General features: G+C 42.8%; 1 protein-coding gene across 1 annotated transcript in view; it reads right to left on the reverse strand.

Annotated features, from left to right (window-relative positions):
- Window positions 1-20,609, reverse strand: part of PGBD5 (piggyBac transposable element derived 5) — a 75,200-nt gene that overhangs the window by 42,460 nt on the left and 12,131 nt on the right. The window contains exon 2 of the mRNA XM_087776724.1: window positions 2,109-2,536. Coding sequence (XP_087632850.1) covers window positions 2,109-2,536 — 428 coding nt within the window. The remainder of the gene's footprint in view (window positions 1-2,108; window positions 2,537-20,609) is intronic.

Here is a 20,609-nt window from a genome sequence, read left to right on the forward strand (position 1 = left end):
CTCCTGCTGCTTTGAGCAGATGGGGTCCACGTCTCTTGAGACAGGTAGTGTGCAGCCCTGCCTGATGGCACCCAGGAGGACGTTGGGCACAAGGCTCCTTTCAGGAGGAGGCCTGGAACATCCCCCAGTAGGCTACCGGCGCTACACTAGAGTATTTTTAACAACAGATTCAAAAACCTTTTTCTTTCTCAGAGTTATTTTTGATGCTGTATTTTAGTCCTTTTTGTTCTGCTCAATACCATTGAAACATGCTGTATAGAAATCACTGACGTAAACACTGACAAGGGAGCAGAGAAGTGGAAGGTGAAGGAAGAGAATTGGGCTGTCACTACTTCCCCCCCCCCCTTTTTTTTTTTTAAAGTAGCATCTCCTTACCAAGCTCAACACAACCATGCATTTTGTTCGTGGAGATTTAGATCTTTTGCCACTGCAAATAGGACACTATAATTTTGTCAATTCAGTTCTCAAACCTTGCTCAGGAAGGGGGATGGGAGAAGGGATATACATGCAAATTAAATTTTATCCTTTAATGGATTTGCACTCACAGCATGTCCCACAGCACACCATTATAAGCATTTACATTAGACACAGTGATCACATTTCTGAAGCCTTTATCTTCCGGCCATTAAAGTCAGTGGCCATAAGGATTAAATTTCATATCTTAATGAGAGTTCGGTCCCAACAATACCGTGTTTCTCACTGCCTGTTTTGTCTTGATGGAAATGCACCTTGCTGGCATGACTTAGTGAGAACACTCCTCCCTTCTCTACTGTAACAGCTTTTTAGACAGCTATGTTGTCCTGGATTATACAGGTATGATTTTTATTGTCTATAAAATAGAAAAAAAAAACCCTGTAATTACTCCCGATTTATTTTAGGCACACTCCAACGGATGTGATGCACCTATGTCTTAATTAATTTTGTGCAGTGGGCAAAAATGTGATGCTTCAGACAAGAAACAGAAAGAAAGAGAGGACGATGGACACAACGCCCTTTCCAAATGTCTAGGTGAAATCTTTATATTCTGAAAACGAGAGTTGATCGAAAAGTTATTTCGAGCAGTAACATATTTCATGTTTATTCCTTTATCTTTCCAGACGTCTGAACGCGACCAGTAACAACAGCTCCAAAAGGAGATCATTTCTACTGGAACAAAGTTTAAATAGTATATGACGAATATTAAGAAAAGATTTCTTTGCACTTTTAAAAAAGAAGTTCAACTGTACAGCTGTAGTCAGACAGACAACCACCAGCTACATAAGTTTCTATATTTAGTTCCTCCCATTGCCTGCCCAGTCTACGGAGCAGCCTCCCTACAGAATGGCATTCTGCTGTACCCGTAATTGTATCTGGAAATGAAAATTCACTGGAGTCCTGTTTACTTTTATTCCTGGTAGTCTAGAAACATTTCCAGTTCACTGGCACTTAGGTTGCAAATCCACACATCAATAAGTTTTTCCATAGGAGCATCACCCATCATTAAAAACCAGGACTGGCACAAGGCACGGGCAGTGCTGCTGAGGGCAGCTGACAACCACAGCAAGCAAAGGCACCTGCTCCCCTCTTATTTTCCCTTTGCCCAGTCGTAAGGAGGTAGCTGTGCTGCTAGACTATATGGCAAGCACCTACTGCTAAGGTCAGGGACTCCTAGCAAACTCAGCTCTTGCATCCAACCCTCAGCCTGTAGCAGGAGGAGCTACAGGTTTTCCCTCCGGCCCAGCTGCACTGGCTCTGCCCTTTCCACTCTCCCTCACAGGAGCAACCTGCAACCTCCCATCCTCAGGACAGCAAAACCTAGTGGTGCCAACCTCACCGACAAGTCTCCGGGCTTGTTTAGACCATGAAAGCAAATAGCCCCAGCTCAGAGAGCATCATTCCTATTGAAACATGCCAGGTACCTGCACTGCAGAGCTATAAGTCAGACGTTGCTGAGCACTCGCACAGGACAGTGCTGCTTTCTCTCATGCTTCATGGAGGCACCGCAGCATGGCTTCACGCTGTGAAGCCCCAGCTCTTTCTTCAGGCAGCTGTGCTCTGTGCTTTCAGTCATAGCAAGACAACCTAAAGCACGTAGGTTGGATGTTCCCTGCCAACAGGTTAACTCTTACCTGGGCTTGCGAAGGTCTAAAAGCAGAGTCAAAACCATTCTGCAGAGAGTCCAGAAAAGGCTGGATTTTGTAGAGGCCATGCGTTGTCTGGCTTGAGCGGAAGGCCACAATGTGGAAGTACTTCAAGATCTTCTCAAACCGTGATTGTGTCATGATAAGTGCAATGCTCTTGTTGCTGTAGAAGCCACTGCTCCAGATGCTAAGAACAGACTCACAGTGGTGGATGCTTGTTGATATCATGTAGCCTAAGAAGGCCTTCATTTCTGTCAAGGTGACGTCAATCCAGGCATCGTCACTACCGAACCTCTCCTGGTACTTCTTGGCATACATGTTGGTTTGGACCACCATATTCTTTAGTACATTGTCAGGGACAAAGAGTTGAAAAAAGTCCATGGCACTGGCAGTCAGGGGCATTTTTCGTGTTGGACCTAGGACAAAAGCAAGAAGGGAAGATAAACTCACTCCTGATCATCACGAGGCATGTCCAATACCAGCAATTTAAAGCAGGAATAACTTTCCTAAAGCAGGAAAACAAGGCCAAAGTGATGGCATGTCAGCTAATTCCTTTCAAAGTGTACCCACTGTCTGATAGATCTCACCAGGAAACTCCCCGCCCGTCCCCCCATATTCTCTGTCTTCCTCCTATATGATACAAATACAATACACTGAGTAGTTTCTTCCTCTGCTCTGCACGCTCCTTAGTTTGTAGCATGCAGGTCTGTGAGGCAGCACGCATTTAATTTTTCCACTTACACACTATCTGTACCTTATACCATCAGCAGCTGTTTTGGCCTTTTTCTGGATAGTCTTTTATTTGTCTATACGCGTGTCAAAGCAGTGCCTTCCTCAAAACAGCCCAGAAGGAAGGTGTCTGAGCCCTCCAGAGAGAGAGTGCTGCCCCCATCCCAGCTGACATGATTCCTAGGCACTAGAACTTGTTCCCACCTTTTCCTTTTCACCTCCAATTCCTGCCCACTTCGTTGTCATTAATCCTGTGACTTTCAAATCTGCTTCTGCCCCACACACAGAGCTATGCAGATCATGCCTACACACTTTTGAATTCTGTGTCTCTGTCACCACATTGGAGCCTCATCCTGCACTCCGACATCCCCAAGAGAGCACGTTACCAGAACAAATCAAAGCCACCACGTGGCTAGTGTCGCTCTCCCACATCACAGGGAATATTTTTAGCATTACAATGCATATGCTGGTCCTCTTCCATCCATAATGTAGCAAGCCTTGCAGTCCCATGCTGTCATTACTCTAGCTTTTCACTGATCTTGCACCTTCTCTGCCAGTTTCCACTATTCCAGAAGGGGGGGGGGAAAGGGAGGCTCTAAGGGTTGGCAGCACTGCATCAGTGTAACAAGGTTATCCAGTCAGACACCAGATTACATTAAGCTGAATTAGGAACATCGAGCCTGCAATACCAGGGACGCAGACACCAGTCCTTACAGCCCTCTCTCCTCTAATCCCTTCCATAAGCTAATTAAGCTCCATTTTAAAAGTAGTGTTTTTCATGCTCCCACCCTGTGGCAGTGCTTTAGTCACCAGGTAAGGGCTATGGAGACAGGGACATTCTCTGTTCTCCTACAGAAGCAGTGAAAATCAATACACCTGAGAGGGGCAGCATGGACAAACCCAACAGACCGGGCAGGGCCTAAGAGCAGTTCTACATCCCTTGGCAAAAGATAGTGTCATGATTGTAACCCCAAACTAAGAGTTGGGTCCAATAAACACTGCGCCTTAGTTTAACAGCCATCAGCCTTGGGACTGTCTGAAAAATACTCTTCCTGATCAAAAGCAGGAAACAGCTTCTCATTGGAAGTTCCGCCTAACAAGCGGAGTCTTACTTGCACTACGTGGCTGCTTGGATCTCAGTATCAGCTCTCCCAGCTGAATCAGAGCACGAGATTTGCCATGCTACAATCTGGCTCTGCAAAGATCCACTACCATGTTGGTCAGGTCGCATTCTCCAGTACCCCTGTATCTTAGCTCACATCCTTAGTTACAGCAACAACTATGGCTTGCAGAAATTTTGCATGAAAAAGTCCTATGAGGAAAGACACAGTGGTTGGACTTGCTCTTTAAGCCTTAATGTTTGGGTGCACTCTGGTGAACTCAAGCCACTGGAAGGACAGCAAAAATAGCACCAAGACATTGAAACAGCGAACCTTCAGATTGCAAAGAATGCCAAAAAAGCAAACAAAAGTGGATTTCCCCCCCTCCACCCCAAGGGCAGTGGGGAAAGAAACCTGTATTTAAAGATTACTTTCCAATTTTAATTTGTGAGATTGAGAAACTGATAGTGAAACAGTTCAGTTGAAGGCACATTCCTCTACATAGCAAGACCAGAGTAAAGAGCTCCACACAAACCACGTTCTGGTAAGGACAGAGCAGAAAATTTCAGCTTATACGATAAAAGGTTTTCTTTACCAAGTGAAAACTATGGGACTAGAATAGATATATTTACTTAACCTTAATAGATATTGCAATAATAAAGCCTCTTAACAAAGAGTCCTCTTCTTTTGATCAGGAGTTTTATATTCTGCTAGCACCCGCTAGACTGTTATAGCTGACATAAAATGCTCTACAAATGATTCTGTATGAATGACTTATAGTACATCGCTTCCTTCTTCCCCACAACTTAATCAAGTTTTGACATTCTACAGTAGATATGGCTTTCTCATAACAACACACTGCACAGAGTGTATTCCTGGTTATACATGAAGTCTTGAGTAGCTACTGAATTCAACTCCAGTGCCCAGGCAACCTTCCAGGTAGAGCACAGAGGTAGTTTTTAAATTCTTGCCTTTAGAAGCAGAAGCTGGGAGTGGGGGTAACATTTTAAATCTTGCCTACAGCAAACAAGATGTATTCAAAGAGCATTAAGTCCTATGAAGTGAAATATGTTGGTCTTGAGACAGGTGGATATGGACAATAGGTGTGTGCTAGACTCCATCTTTAGGAAGTCAATAGCAGTCAGAAGCACAAAAAGGTACTTTTGATGTAATTAAATTTGCAGTAGCTGCACAAGTTTACCTTGAAAAGCGATTATGGAAAACCGCCAGGTATACCAGATAGGACAATCCTTTCTTTCCCAGCAGGCCTGCTCCAGCCGCGCAGAATCTCCTATCTGCTCTCCTTCTTGAAATAAATATGCAAGATTTGTATCCCATTGGCCATGCAGAACCCACACTCTAAAAAAGTGAGCTGAATCACCTTCTGACTCAAACATCAACCTAATTGTTGACTAAATAGAATTCTGAAAGCCTCTGTATAATCTCATTGTCTTAAAAAACAGCCTTTATTGCTAAAATGAGCGCAATTGATTCATAATTTACTCATATGCAATAAAACAAGAGTGACATCATTGAATTTCTGTGGGAAGAGAACTGAATTTTTAACATGAATTGGGTTTTTCATAGTTAATGACTAGCCTAAAACAAATTATTTAAATATGACTTTCTATCTAAGTACACAAATATATCCCATATATAGAGCCAACTGTGTAAGAAACCTAAAGAGTGGATTTGCACTTTTTAAGGATTCTTACATCGACTTAAATGGCACTTACCCAAAAAATACTGATATGAAAAGAGTTCAGTGTTCCATACATGCACCGTTTACCTTTCAAAGCTTTACTCAGCCAAATAAAATAGTGGCTTTGTCTAGTCGCCCATCCTCAGAATGAATGTACAATTATGACTGTATGTCAAATTCAGATTTTTCTTTCTCCTCTGTCCTAAAGCGTGTGCATGGAGAATACATTTATTTATGTAGGTTTTTTTGCTTTAAAAACCAATCGGGATTTCCAATATATGTTATAGAGTCAGAGCACAAAAGCACTCTCGGAGTTTCCAAATGGCCAGCTAGACCCAGTGGTCTGTGCACACCCAGGGTGGAGACAGGGCTTTACTGAGTAACCTCTGGCTGGGCAGCACACACGCCAGCACTAGCACTGTGGGCTTGCTTTAAGTGACTTTGCAGAATATGGAACGTAACATAAACTTCCTCTGTTACGATACAATGTGCACACACAAACTCTCCTTCTTCCTTCTTACCCTGTCTACCAGCAAAAACTTGCATGTGCAATCAGCAGCAATCACCTTGCAAGTCATTACTGTTCCTAGGTCCTATTTTGACCAGGTTGGTCCCATTATTCTGTTTTGCACTCAGGAGTAATGTCTCCCCCAGAGCCATAGCTATTTAAATCATAAGAACAGACTCAAAATAAATGGAGAAGCTAAGCAGGGAAAGCCATTTGTGTTTCCGTACTGGAGATATGATTGTGGTGCGGAGGCTGGCACCTCTCCCTCAGACTGCACGCATTGCAGAGCCCATTTTGGCTCGGCTCAGCTCAGGGCAAACTGCAGCAGCCTTGCTGGGTTAGATGCCTGGCAAAAGAGCAGGCTACATGCTCAACTTCTCAGCAAACATAAACATTGCAGAAAAGCCAGAAAGATTTACATGAAACTTCTGTGTGACCATTCTTCAGGCAGCCCCTGCACGTCCTCCTATAACATCTTGTCTTCTCTCTTGGGTGGGTCCCCACCAGCCACATTCTTCCCCCTGCTCCAATCCCACCAGTGTTTCTAGCCTTTCTTACTGAGCAGGACTTCAAGAAAAATAAGAACTCTGGGTAAATTAACTGCTTTTTCTTTACTTAACTGGTTTGCAGGACTAATTTGAGAGCACATTGTTAATAGGTTATTTCACCTTTTTCCATTTTTCCTGTTCTGATTACCGATCTGTTATTCAGTAGCTCAGGGTTCACAGACTCAGAATAAAAGACGGAAAGTTTTGAAACCTACTGTAATCTATCAGTGCTTACAACATAACATACAAATCTTGAGGAGGTCAAAAGCATTGTCATTTGGGGCAGAATAAATCAGATGTGTAAGAAGAAAATACAGTGGAAGAAAATTCTCCTTTTGCTCCGCTGTGTAAAAGACTTACTTGCATAAGTCTTCAAAAGCGTAACCAAGGTTCATGGTAAAATACCCCCTTACCTTGATATTAACATATGAATGCCAAGCCAAATTGCATGGTTTGGAAACAAACCTTGTACAGAACTAATCTAGGGCTGACTTTGAAATTAATTTCGCTTCATTAGCAACTGAGCAGATCCCAATACTCCTGAATCAGGTACAGGAATGGCAGAAGCATCAGTTTAATAATTTAGCAGTCATTTTATTGTCCTTTTTGAGCAAAAAATCTAACAATTCATAGTCAAGTATGAGGATAGCGCATTTAGGTGTATTATATACAGATACATACCTAAGAAAAATCTATCCAGAACCTGTTATTTTCTGGCAATTGGGAATGCTCTCACATATGACACAGCTCTCAATGGCCAGGGTTTGAAAAGCCAATTAATTTCTTCTTCCTAAGTCCAAGCAATTATAGACTGTTTTATATTCCTGAGAAGTTACCTTTACAAAAGTACACAACGTGATTTTTGGGTCTTATTTAGAGAACATCAAAAAATGCTGATGGAAGATTTCTGTCAGAAAATACACATTCATCAAAAAAATCATGATGTTTTCATGGAAAGTGTCAATTGATGTAATATGACAGACAGTTTAAACGATTTTCATCTTTCTCAATGAGTGGAGACCAATACAAAGAGCTGAAAAAAAATAGCAACAAAACCAATGTTCTAATATTTCCCAAGCGAGATTTTTCAGAATTTCAGGTTTGCACTAAGTTCCCTCGCGTAAGTTTTGGAAGCACTGGACCTTATCTGGCTTGCCAGAAAATCAGTTTTCATATCAGTTCTATTCTTAATGGCCTGGAAGAAATGCACCTCAAGCCATAGCCTGTTTGACAGCCTTATGACAAGCCTGTCAAGACAGCTTGAAGTAAGTGAACATAGCAGTTCTCTTCTGTGTTTTACTCCAGTTTATTTCACATACTGCTCCCCCGTAGGAACTGGACAGCAAGTATCCAGGTCTTTAATGTAGGATATTATGCTGCATGCATTTCGTTCATCGTCATTAAAAAAAGCAACCAAAGCTTCACTGACAAGTCTGTTTTGTCAAGTCAAAGGAGTTATCCTACTTTATACCAGCTGTGGTTCTAACCAATATTTTAGGGCAAGAGGATGCTTCCATTTGTTATTTTGGTAGATGAATCTTACTTTCCTTTAGGTCCACCTAGCACAAGAATTCTATGTAAATGATCAAAACATGATCCATACTGTGGAGTCACTTGGAGCTCAAAGCCAGCCTATGAGGATGCAATAAATAAACCCACCAACCCTCAAAAAGGCACTATATTGGCATTCTTAGACAAGGAATAAGAAACTGAACATAATCCATCCAAAGATGCTTCTCCTTTTAGACTGTAAGGGCTCTCTCAGCAGCCTATGCTTCTAGGTGAGTTTTTACTAGGTCACCTTCCCCCAGAAACTTACTTTGCACCCTTGCCTGGGCACTCAGTAACATACGCTTTTGCTCTACGTTTGTTTTCAGCTAAGTTTATTCCAAGCTATTTAGCAAAGTGTGATTTGACTTTTCCAAGCTCTGTAAGTAAGCATTTGACAATGCCTCCACGTCTGCACGTAATAACCATAGTCAGAAAAATTGTCTCAAACAGCTTCCGTGAAAGGGCACTTTCTCTTCCCTCCCCAGCATTAAAAAGGATTGTTTTCCTCACAGCATCAGCAACAAAGCAATCCACACGTTGCACTCTGACTTCTGTCCACAGAGAGAATTAAGAGCCGGGTCTAAAAGTGATCCAAGGACAAATGAAAAAGGACTGAAAACCAGGGCACAGCTGCTCTGTGCTGACTCTGGTTGAAAGAGTCCCTTGGCCTCCATACCTGACAGTGCTGAGTTGTGACAACCCAACTGTAAAATTTAAACTAAATGATAAAATTTAGCAAAGTATTTAGTAAACTAAGGAACTTCCTGCAACTCAGCTTGTTTCCCTGCTATGTATTGGATCCAGATTCTCATCTCACTTTCTTCAGCATTATAGCAAAACCCTTGAGAGTCAAGTCCAGCATGTCAGCCTAGCATAGATCAGGGACAAGTAAGGTACCTGTTCCCACCCAATATAAGACGATGTGACGGTGGCCTCCCAAGGCCCCGCGTGACAACAGGGCACCCTGCCCGTTCCCCCTGCCCTATGCTGCTGTGCGCTAGCTGGCAGTTCAGCCTGGACAAGGTGAAGAACTTCAGTGGGGCAACAAGAACAAGACTGGGACACCAAGGGTAAAGGATTTTGGCTGTCACTCAACAGGTTACCACATGTGATAAGACACTGTATGAAAACAGTTAAGTTTCTGGGCACCTTCAGGGGACCAAGCAGGTAGGTCTTACGCCCGTCTCACTGACCAAATGCACGCTGTCCCACCAACAGCACTGGTCTAAGAATGAGAATATGGAAGAGATGTTGTGGCAGTTTTCCATGGAAGTGCAGCTTGTTGCAGATTTAAGCCACAGTCAAAAAACATTTAGTTAAGAGAGTATTTCTTTTTGTTTACCATCATGTTTTAAAGATACAAAGCCTTCAAGCTGCGACAAGTGAAGTAGAAAGAATAAAAAGCCCACTGCAGGTAATGTTGACACCTTTAATTATACACTTACTTCATTTCTGTGGCGAGATCTTACAACCTACCCATCAGCATTATCAACATCCAACATAACCTCCCAAACACTGGTACAAGGTCTTATGGTTAAAATTATTTTAAAAAGCCAAACACCTGAAAAAGCAGCAGAGTCAATGCTGAAACAGTACCCTGTCGCGCCAGCTTACATAATCCTTTGCACACTATTCATTTGGCTGTGGGACTGAACGCGTTTGTCCCTCGTCAGGGGAATTCCTGCTGCAGCAGCTTCCATGGCAATAGCCCACTGCACTTTCTTTTGCCACTGGAGTTTTATAGTAACATTTTACTGCACTCCACCGTCAGGGCAGATTGGCTGCTTCTGGCAGTCCAGCTGACACTGAGCATATCTAGCAGGTTAGAGACAACCGTCAACACGCTGACTTCATACGCCATCTGTAATACGGCTTTCGGTAGATCACAGAGCAGTTACACATCTGGCTGTAGGCACAGCTGTGCACATTTATGAAATAACTCTACAAAGCAGGATGGATAGTTCTATGTCAGCACCACTTCCATTACCAGCAGCGTAACCCTCATAGCTACATCCCAGAAGGCTGATTTGGGATGGTCCCATGGTGGGGGACCCACACTAGCAGCTTTTGCAGATGCAACCCACCTTCACATCTTTCTTTTCTCGGCTCCTGGTCTGTTCTAGTGCACACTGTTCACAAATACCATTACCCGCATGCAACTTGCCCCTTTCCAGGAATTTAAAATAAAAATCCACCTGTATAAGCATTAGCAATAGTTGATGTCAGGACCCTGCCTCCAATGGGAAGGATTTTGTATATTTGAAGAAGGGAAAATAGCCTAGCATGCTTTCCAGGCAAGTCATCAGAACCTTTAATTTCTCTTTTGTAAATAAAAGTCAATAAGCAAGTGACCCAGCTAACGAGACGCTGAAGGCCTTCACATCAACTTCTGCATTTATATGCAACACACACAGAGGCCACTGAAAAATGAACCTCTTGTTTCTGAGCAAGTCTCATGAGGAAATGGTTTTCTGCTTGATTCAAAAATTATTAAAAAAAAAAATCAACTGGAAATCCAGACAGTTCAGTAAAGCATTAGAGACAACCTTTTCATGCAAGAACATTAATTTCAGTACAGAACCTCCTCATGATTCATCTCCATCCCACATGACTAAGGTAGCTACAGTACTGGTCTGTGCAATTGCTTCCCAGCAGCTACAGCCTCTTCCTGGAGACGACTGAGAATAGCTGTTAGGGTAAGCACATAGTCCCCAAAGCATTCGATGCTACTTCCCATGCACAGAACTAAGCACCTACTGCTGCACTCACCTGGGAGAGGGTGATGGGCAAGGTGCTCTTCCCGCAGCCCAGCTAAAAGAGCTCAAAAATCAGAATCTGTCCAAGAAGGTTGGTGCCAGGAGCTCCATGGAGATGATATTCAGACTATTTTTCCAAACCTGCTTCCTTTGGGCTGTACCAGCCTCCCTTGGATTTTACTGCTCTCTGTAGGAAAGCATGCCCCTGCATTTCTAGGTGAGCTTCACAAGCTGCCCAGCAAGACAAGGTTTCTCTGCTGTGCTCACCCCAGACTGGGAGGCAAAGGAACTCTCATCACTTTAGAGATCATAATAATAAAATAAATCAACACTTCAGTCACAGGCACCCTCAATTTGAAGGCTGCACCCATCGCTATCAGAGAAGATCATAACACATCTGCATTTACACAGCTGCTTTTAAAACTGTAATTTTCCCACTTTATATTCTCCATGTTCCTCCCCAACATCCTCAAATACCTTCGGACAAGCAGTTACAAACCACGTGTTCCTTTCTGGTGCATTAGGCTTAGGGGCAGATGAAAGTCTAAGTATTTTCTTAGGACAGCTGAGAAGATGCAAGTAGAGGTCATGTATTTTCAGTCCTTGCTAGGGCCAGGGCTCCTTTATGCATGCACAGTATCACTTTGTGCGCTTTTTTCTTTTCGCTCTCTTACTCCTGCCCCTCTTGTTAGACTGCCTTTTTCCATCCTTGTTCTGCCAGCCCTTAGAAACGATCAGTGCCACAGGCTGTCTGAACATCTGTACTTAGAATAGCCAAGGAGCTGAAAAGTTCAATAAATTACTTCTATATACCATGCACATCAGTATCTCTAATCCTCTTACCAGGTGTAGGATACATGACACACTCCACAGCACTCCAACTGCTTAGGCTTCCTAGTAACTCTTAGAAACCCACAACTTCTCAGTTTTAAGAAACCAGAGCATTTCTTCAACAACAAAGTGTAAAAAAAAAAATTAAAATGCAATCATCTGTGCAAAAAGGTGGATTTACTGCTTGTACAGCCTGTGTTAACTCCAGGGTGATGCAGACGTGTTTACAAACCACTGTAACCCCCGGGAAGGCTTTCAGGGAGTTGTATCTGCAGGGAGCGAGCCAGAAGCACAACTCGGAGCTAAACAGTGTAGTGAAGTCAGAGCGGGATCTAGAAATAGCAGTCCCTCAGCAACACAGCACCGCTCCTGCAACCTCTGCCCAGCTACTGTGTGCAGCCAGCATAACTGCTCAGTACCCAGCCGCCAGCTCCCCCCATGGCCCACGCCACGCTGCACAGCTGCCAGGGCGCAAGCAGCCAGAAACTAGGCAATGGAACTAGGTCTGCAAAGAAGAGCATCATGTGTCTTCCCCCACAGCCTTTCAAGGAGAGATGCTTTCTTACTTTGGAGCCAAAGTCCACCTCCTCAAACACAGTCTTAGTATGCTGTACTCTGAGATCAGGCAGGGAAAAAATTTGAGGTTGCCAGACAGGCACTGCTCACTGGTAGCCATCCATCAGACCAGATGGCAGCTACACTTGGAGATCATCTCCTCTGCTCTTCTTGGGGGCTGCCAACAGATGAACCAATAAAAGCTGAAAGACCCCACAGGATTTAATCACCGTAAGAACATACCTCAGCTTATAAAAGGAGGAAGTAGCTGGCACTTCTCATTTTGGACCCAGCAGCAACAGAGATTTCATACAGCAGAGGCTTTCAAAGAATTTCATCGTGTGCTCACACACACACAGAGAAAAAAAAAAAAAAGTTGTTGGTGATGAAATCTGGGTCGTATTAAGTAATGGAGTAGGAGACAAAGCCAATAAGTCTTTCTGCTATATAAAAACCAGGCCCAAACATCAGTTCCTTGAATCTGCAGGTATAATTATACAGGATGCACCTGGAAGGTAAATTTAAATTAGTAACATGGGAACAACCACTGCAAAACGTGTCCTTCTGTTTGCAAAGTGCCAAGCACTTCACATTAAGGGTTCCTACAGAGGCTTCTGGGCATTATCACAACAGAAATAATAGCTTCCTACTCTGTAACCACAGATTAGGACATTTATAGCTCAAGACCTCAGCGACTGGAGCTTCACATTTCCTAGCTATATTCTTCTTCTGATAGAAGAAGCACACAGTCTTCGAAGTTGGATTCAGAACAGATCTTTCAATACTACACCAGAGCTAAATCCTCCATGATTAAGAAAAATCTGTCTGGAACAAAAGCCTGTGACTGATTACAGGCCATAGGCAGAGCCAATGGCATGCTTAAGGTAATGTTTTACTAACATAGTAATAAGGAATTTCTAAGTATGGTTTTTGCCCTGTAAACTCTGGCCTCATGTGCTGTCCTGCGTGCTGTTATCTACTTGTAGATTGGTTTTCTTAATGGGCAAAGATGTAAGCTGCTGTTTTCATATCAGGCTGGCTTATGATTTCATGATATGATGAAGGAGTATATTTACTCAGTTGCAAATAACCGGAAAAGTTCCCATTTAAATAAGGACAGTGAATTTTGACTGCTGCTCAAAGACAAAAGTGGTGCTTCCCTTCCAAACTGCCTGCCCACCAAGCCAGAGCAAATACTTCCCGAGTCCAGGAACTGGGAGTCCGCCTCCCTGAATGTTTTACTCAGACTGATACGCTCTGCTATCTGAGGCTAATCATAGCATCTGTGCTTCTGGCTTATCCATGTTGCAGGCTGGCACTAGGACCTATGCCCTGTTTTCCTTTGCTCCATTCTGCACATTCCCAGCCTTCCCCAGCTGCTTGCTGTTATCTGACCCTGACCTTCCCCAGGCTGCACTTCTCTGCTGCCTTCCCCACCCTTCCTCCTGCGTTTTTGAGACACTGCCATACCTCAAAGTTTCCCGTTCTTCTGGCATTTCACTTAAGAGATTAGATGAGGCTTATGTTAGTATGAATTCTTCAAGTCTACAACTGCTGTTTCTAAGGATACATGTTTTGAGGCAAGGATTAGCTGTCAGATGCAACCGGTGGTCAGCGGGGTCAGCGCTGGTTAGGAGTGTGTCCAACTGTATGTTACTCAGTTGTAAATCCCAGAGTAAAGATCTGCACCTGTGCCTGGCCAGCCTGTGGCTGCTCAAAAAGAAAAATTAGATGTCCCAGCCCCCTCTGGTTCCTGTTCCACTTCTCTCCCTTGCTCCCAAGCACCGGCCCACTTGAATTAACACAGTACCTATGTCTACGGTCGTACTTTCATACATAATTTTTCCATGAAACCCTTTCTGGCAAGGAATACCTAATTAGCCGGTAAGCACAGATCAAATGCTGTAACTACTGGTGAAGGAGGTCTGCCGCTGGAGACTTTTCTCTTTCATTTTGAAGACAGTGTAATGTTCCATGAAAACGTTGAAAGCTGTATTCCCTGCCTCTTTTCCTACAATCCACAGGTATGAGTGTGCCGCACCTACACCCTCTTCAATCATTCTCAACATAACGGAAGAAGCATTCAAAATCTTAAAGCGTGGATTCGAATTCTGTGAGCTTAAAAACAAAGCACCAAAAAGGTGATGTACATATTTCTGCAAGTAAGCAAAAGCAGAAGTGTACTCTTCCGTATAGCCCAGGCAGCCAGCCCACCAAAATCAATTTAATTTCATAGCAGATGTGAAACAACTCACATAGAGCTGCTGTTGCAAGTCCCTTTCTTGCCTTGGCCAGTCCCTGCTGGCATGGAATTGCCCAACATCTGTGTGGAGCACATCAGTGTTTATCTAGCACCACAGCATTCCCTACAAGGAAAATTCAACTCTCTAGATGCCTCACAGCCTCCACTTAAATAACAAACAATTGAGGGTTATTTAAGCAAGCCACTGCTCTCACATGGCAAAACTCTTCTTCCCTTCATTGCTACTGACATCCAAACATCTCTGCCTCTTTACCACTGTGTTTCCTAGAAAGCTGAGACCTCCCTTCATGCCCTCCCTGAGACGCTGCCTCGGTCAGCGTACATTTATCAGAAACCCCAGTGCCAACTTGCTCTCCAGGAGAGATCAGCCTATGCGGCTGCTCCAGCCAAGGTAACAGCATTGCAGCTCTGGTGTCACGAATGCTCATCTGTTTCCAAGCCTTCTTTCATTTTCTGATTTGGTTCTTACGCGCTCTTTGAATATGGAATCCCCCAGGAAAAGGAGTATCCGAGAACCTCAAGTTTCGGTTGCTAAGTCTCTCCCTGCTCTCTTGGCTCTGTGTGCAGGAACAGCGAGGCAAACACAGAAGAATACTTATCTCCACAGGGAGCCTCCTGCTTCCTAAGCCTTCCAGACTTCACTGCTAAAGCTGGTTTTATATTATAGACAGATCTGCTCCTTTGCATTGCCCGTCCACTTCCTCAGCTGCTTGTTGCTAGGTTCACAAAGGTCTCTCATTTAAGCAACATCTCTCTCCATTCATTCTTTATGTTGACCACCTCATGAAATTAAGAAAAGTAAAAGAGACCTGCTGCATCTCATTCAACCCCATCAGCTTTTTCCATCATCTCTGATGCAGCTCCTTTCCTCCTCACTAACTGTGAATGGCCCTGAACAGGTAGCATTTTCCCTTCCACATCAAGAATTGATTACATTCCTCCTTTAGGGCCAGATTCAACGAGGTCCTAAGTGCTATAACCCCCATCAATGTTTTAGTGGGAAAAAAAGCCTTCAGATTATTAGCAAGGCTGGGCCTGGATTTTTTATAACCCAGTGTCATCAAAACCTCAACCCACTAAGCAAGCTAGAACGTTATTTATTCGGGGAGGAGGGAGAAGGGAGAGAGAAGACAGAGGAAGCAGGTGAACATACTGCTTTTCATCACAGCTAAATACTAGATCTGGGTCTGGTAGTACACCTGGCAGGGAGAGGCAAGCCACTTTACAGACCTTCTCTCCCTGGGCCTGAACTGAAGCGGTCTGGAGGAGAGGGACACAACTGACCACAGTCCTGTTTGCCAGGCACTGACTGCTTGCCTACATACGAACTTCATATCAAGATCCTGTCATATCCCCTAGTGCAGTGGTCTCCTCCAACGTGGGGTGCGCCCACCCCAGGGAGTACACAAGACAATCTATTGGGGTGCTAGAAGAAGGTATTTTTTGTACTGTTAATAAATAAAATTTTTAAATAGTGTTTATTTCATCTTTCATACTTTTTAAATTTCTATTTTGTGTATGTTTTATGATATATGTAGTATATTAGTACAGTAGTGCATGTATATAATTTATAAATAAGTAAATATACATAGATTGGGGGCACCTGCTCAAAAAATTTCTACTGATAAGGGTGTAAAAATGTTTGGAGAACACTGCCCTAGAGTTCTTCAGTAATAGCATTCAGGACTAAAGCAGCCTAGCAGACACACTTCACGCTCACTTTAACAGAGAGCTGAGTGCACACTGAAATCCTATAAGCTTCAGCTGATCTACCGGTAGGTTTTATACCAGTATAATCAGTTTGCTTTGAAAAGGAGTCATTTCCCTTTGCCCCCCCTAGAAAACTGTTCAAGGGAGTGGTGGTATCAGTCAGAGGTACTTTTGCATTGGTATAACAGTTTTCATGTCACTCTGCTTTTAGCATATTACTGAACTATATCATTAAAGTAGTGCCACATACGCATTTATTTAAGCATGTGCTTATATGCTTCTCTGGACTCAAAGGATAATGTACTATATTAACATTCCTCGACACTCACCTCTGAGTTTTTTAATTTGTGTCATTCACAAATCAAAAGGATGTTTAACAGTCTTGTGTTTTTCTCTAGTGGAAATAAGTTTTCAGAGCACACACTCATTGTGCAGTCAGCCATGCAAATTATTAATCCTATAAGCAAGACTGAGGCTGTAATATGCATAGTGGTAAGAAAGGAGGGAAATGTCTCTATCATAAAAACCCTCTGTAGTCTCTCCTCCAGCCCCGTTGTCCTCCCTTCAGGGCCTTACGACTATCACTCAATAGATTCTCGTCATCATTCTCAAACCTTGGCAAGCAAATTGCAACTGCTGTGTTCTTCAGGGAACATGGGGTTTTCCTTTTGATCATGGGTCTTAATGTTAGCTTCTACCACTTATATTCACATCTGATACCAAACTTACTGTTGTAAGTATATAAAATGTTTATTAAAAGCTAATTAAACGCTATGTTTAGGGAGCAATCCAGTCATACAACTTGCCATTGAGTTTTAGGCACGTAACAGTCTCGAGCACTTAAGCTCCCTGTGTAGTCAGGGAGTTGCTCCGAACAAGTGAGTGGTAGAAGTACTATAATGTCAAGTGATGCAGTCTGTACAAAACCAGGAATAACTATAAAAGAATGAGCAGTGAGAAGTATAGTACAGAGTCCTTAAAGACACAACCAGAGAGGCACTTAAAAGAATCTGCTTAGAAGACCTAACTTTTCTACTTGAGTTTAAAGGCTTGCTTACTTTCTCCTCCCCCTGCCAAACTACAGACAAGGCAACTTACAATGTCTGTCTACACCAGTGGTCACAGAAAGCAAAACTTAAAATGTATCTGCGTGACTCCTTTCTTTAGGAAGCATTCAAGCTCCACCAGTATGCAGAACACTGAGTTTAGCTAGTCACAAAGAGGAAAAGAAAAGCAATAGCCACACCAAAACTGCTTAAACAAACACAGCATTTTGTTTTCTTTGTAGAAATTATCACTTGGTTTTGGCCACATCCTCCTGCCACTAGAACCAATGTCTGGGGGATAAGGGACTCCAGGATACACTGTGCAAGTGAGGGAAGAACCAGACATAGGAGACCCAATCCCCATCCCCCACCAACAGAGGTGAGGGAGGAGAATATTGCTTAAATGCTCGTAACAAAGAATTGGGCCCATTACTCAGTGCACTAGCCTCTACACTTCTCCTAGTCTCTTCTACTAGGCAGCAGGAGCACAGATGCATTCACACCTCAGTCCCAATAAAAAGCTCACTCAAAACTCTATGCAGGGGCAGCTGATGCTCCTGAAGTGCAACCTTCATCCAAACAGAAGGTTGATTAATCATGGGATAACCAAACCCACAGATAAGCACCACTCCTATTAGATCTGAAACTCAAATTTTGTTGAACTGCACACTGCATTCCTTCCAGCTTTTTAATGCTAAGTTTGATGTTGTGGTGGGTGTGACAGTTGTTCACATATTGCATCTCCTACGCACTCAGATCTCGAACATCAGCTGTAGCGGGTGTGGGTGAGCAGCGTGGTCTGGGGCATCTGGCCATCCCTTCCGTATGTTAGAAGTACCAGCTGTCATCTTTATGTGACACTGTGAACGTAAGAACAGGCAGTCTGGTTTTACATGGCCTTGTCTCTCGACATCAGCTAGCTTTTTCATAGCAGGAGATGCTGTTAGAGCCTACAGGCTCTTCTCACTACAAATGTGCTGTCTAATAAGGATTGAACTCAAGCAAGCCATCTTTCAGCAGGGGCAATTCAAAAGGCTGTCACCTCCATCAGCTGTTTTTGCATAAGGTAGGTGAGAACTCAATAACTGGAAGACCTTTACCTTCTCCTCCCACAGGAATGGACCTGTGCGCCTAAGGCAGAGCAAACTTGCAAAAAGCCTGGCTTACTAAGCAGCAAAATTTGAACAATGAACCCCTGCCCCAGACTACCTGCAATTTTAACAGGAACAGTGGAGAGATGGTGTCCAGCAGAGCCCAGAAGAATAAAAAAAGGAAGTTTCATAATGACTAAGAACATGATGTTAAAATGTGAGGTATCGGTAGGATCTATATTAAGACACAAGAGAAACGTTCGGTTTTATGACAGCAAAGGATTCTAGGAAGCAAAATACAATTAGAGAAACTAAATGCTGTAGCAGAGAAGAGCAGGTTAGGAAAAGGTTATAGTACAGATTAAAAGGACTCAGTAGAAACAGAAAGCTTCAAAGTAAAGTTTTGAACAGCTTTTGTTATACTTGTTTCTTGCTCCTTTTCTGATTAAAGTGTTGTGCTGAAGCCTTCTCCCTTTAGCTGCCCATTTCAGCTTAAAAAGAAAAAAATCCCATCTCCCTTTTATCTTAGGAAGGAAGCTGACATTAGAACAACTGGTAACACACTGCTCAATGTCAAGCCGCTCCAGGTCAATACTCAACCCCTTTTGAGTCAACCTTTCAGCAAAAGGCCTAAAGAAAAGGCACGGTTTGTATTTTAACATTTCACTCACTCAACTGCAATATCTGCCCATAAAATGCTATGTTTTGCTTCAACATACAGTTGGCTGCTTTTAGAAAGAAACTAATGCTCACTTAGTTTCTTTTCATTGATTCGGGGAGTGATAGCCAACAGCCAAAAAGAACAGAAAGAGTTAAAAACTGGTACAATCTCAACAACAGCATTAACAGTGTCAAGTCCATTTCATATTCCTAGAATAATTTCATATTCAGTACCTGCTTTGACAATACCAATTCAAAAATATCCATAGCTGAGTATTTTACACCTGCCATCTGTCCCAGAGAGCAAATAGGTGCTTGCACTGTAATTTGCATTTACAGAGCTCAACGTGGTTTGTATTTACCCCAGTCTAGTGAAATTGTAGGATTAGGTACTTCTGGCTATGCTCCCTCCTCTTTTAATCAGAAACAAGTGTGTCTTGTACAGGAAAAGCCAAAAGGCTCTTTAACTAAATAAAATGAGGACGAAGGGGAAAGAGGAGGAAGTGAGGCCAGCGCAATTTTCAGGACACAGATATTCATGATAACCTAGGTGTGATTCCGCAGTCAAGGCAAGCATTTTTGCCTTCATTTTCAAGGCAACTAATGAGGTTCATAAGAGAGGAAGTTTCATGAGTTTGAGGACCGGACTCCAGAAGCTGCAATACCCGTGGCAGAGACAAAGACATAAAAAATTAAAATCTTGCAGTTTTGTACATACTTTTTGTTTCTAATCCTGAAATAATAGGAGTGCCATAACAAGAACCTAAGTGAATCCAAGTTCAAGGTAACACATTAAGCTGAGAAAACAAAGACTTTCAAATAAAAGTAAGAGACTTGGCAACTTTAAACTTGTTACTCTGATCTCAGTACTTCTCAAAGACTGAAGAGATTTTGGAGGAAAGATTAATCAAGGACATCAAGACAAATGCAGAGCATTTGTATCATAGGTCACTTTAGAATAATTTTTAGTGGGTACGATTCTAAGATATTACTTACAGGATAGTTGAATTTATCTGTTCTGTTTCTAGCTAACTACTTGTTAATGGGCAGCAACAGGGATGAGCAAGACCATTAATGTCTCCTCTTTACCCAGATCCTTGACTGAGAGCGGAGTTGTCTGGATGAAGGTAGGTGATTTCTGGAAGAGATTGTTTCATTTATTATTAGAACAAAATAAATCTGAAGAGGAGTATATGCAACAGAAAAAAAAGGGGACAAAGTCATGCACTTACAGACCACTAATGAGAGTTTTTTCCTCTAATTACCTGCTCAAATCAGAGACAAATCCCTTATATTGCAGAAAAAGTGATGCACAACTGACTTCTAAACCAGTGGCTTTCTAGGTAGCATAGGGCAGGTTTTTAGTTATCTTTAGTGGAGATAGTGATGTATTAGTACCTTTGAACAGGAACTGTAAGACCTTGCTTGGAACTCTATGC

This window comes from Nipponia nippon, unplaced genomic scaffold, assembly GCF_047370975.1.
Source record: "Nipponia nippon isolate SJK-2023a ecotype South Korea unplaced genomic scaffold, ASM4737097v1 scaffold_4, whole genome shotgun sequence".
NCBI lineage: Eukaryota > Metazoa > Chordata > Aves > Pelecaniformes > Threskiornithidae > Nipponia > Nipponia nippon.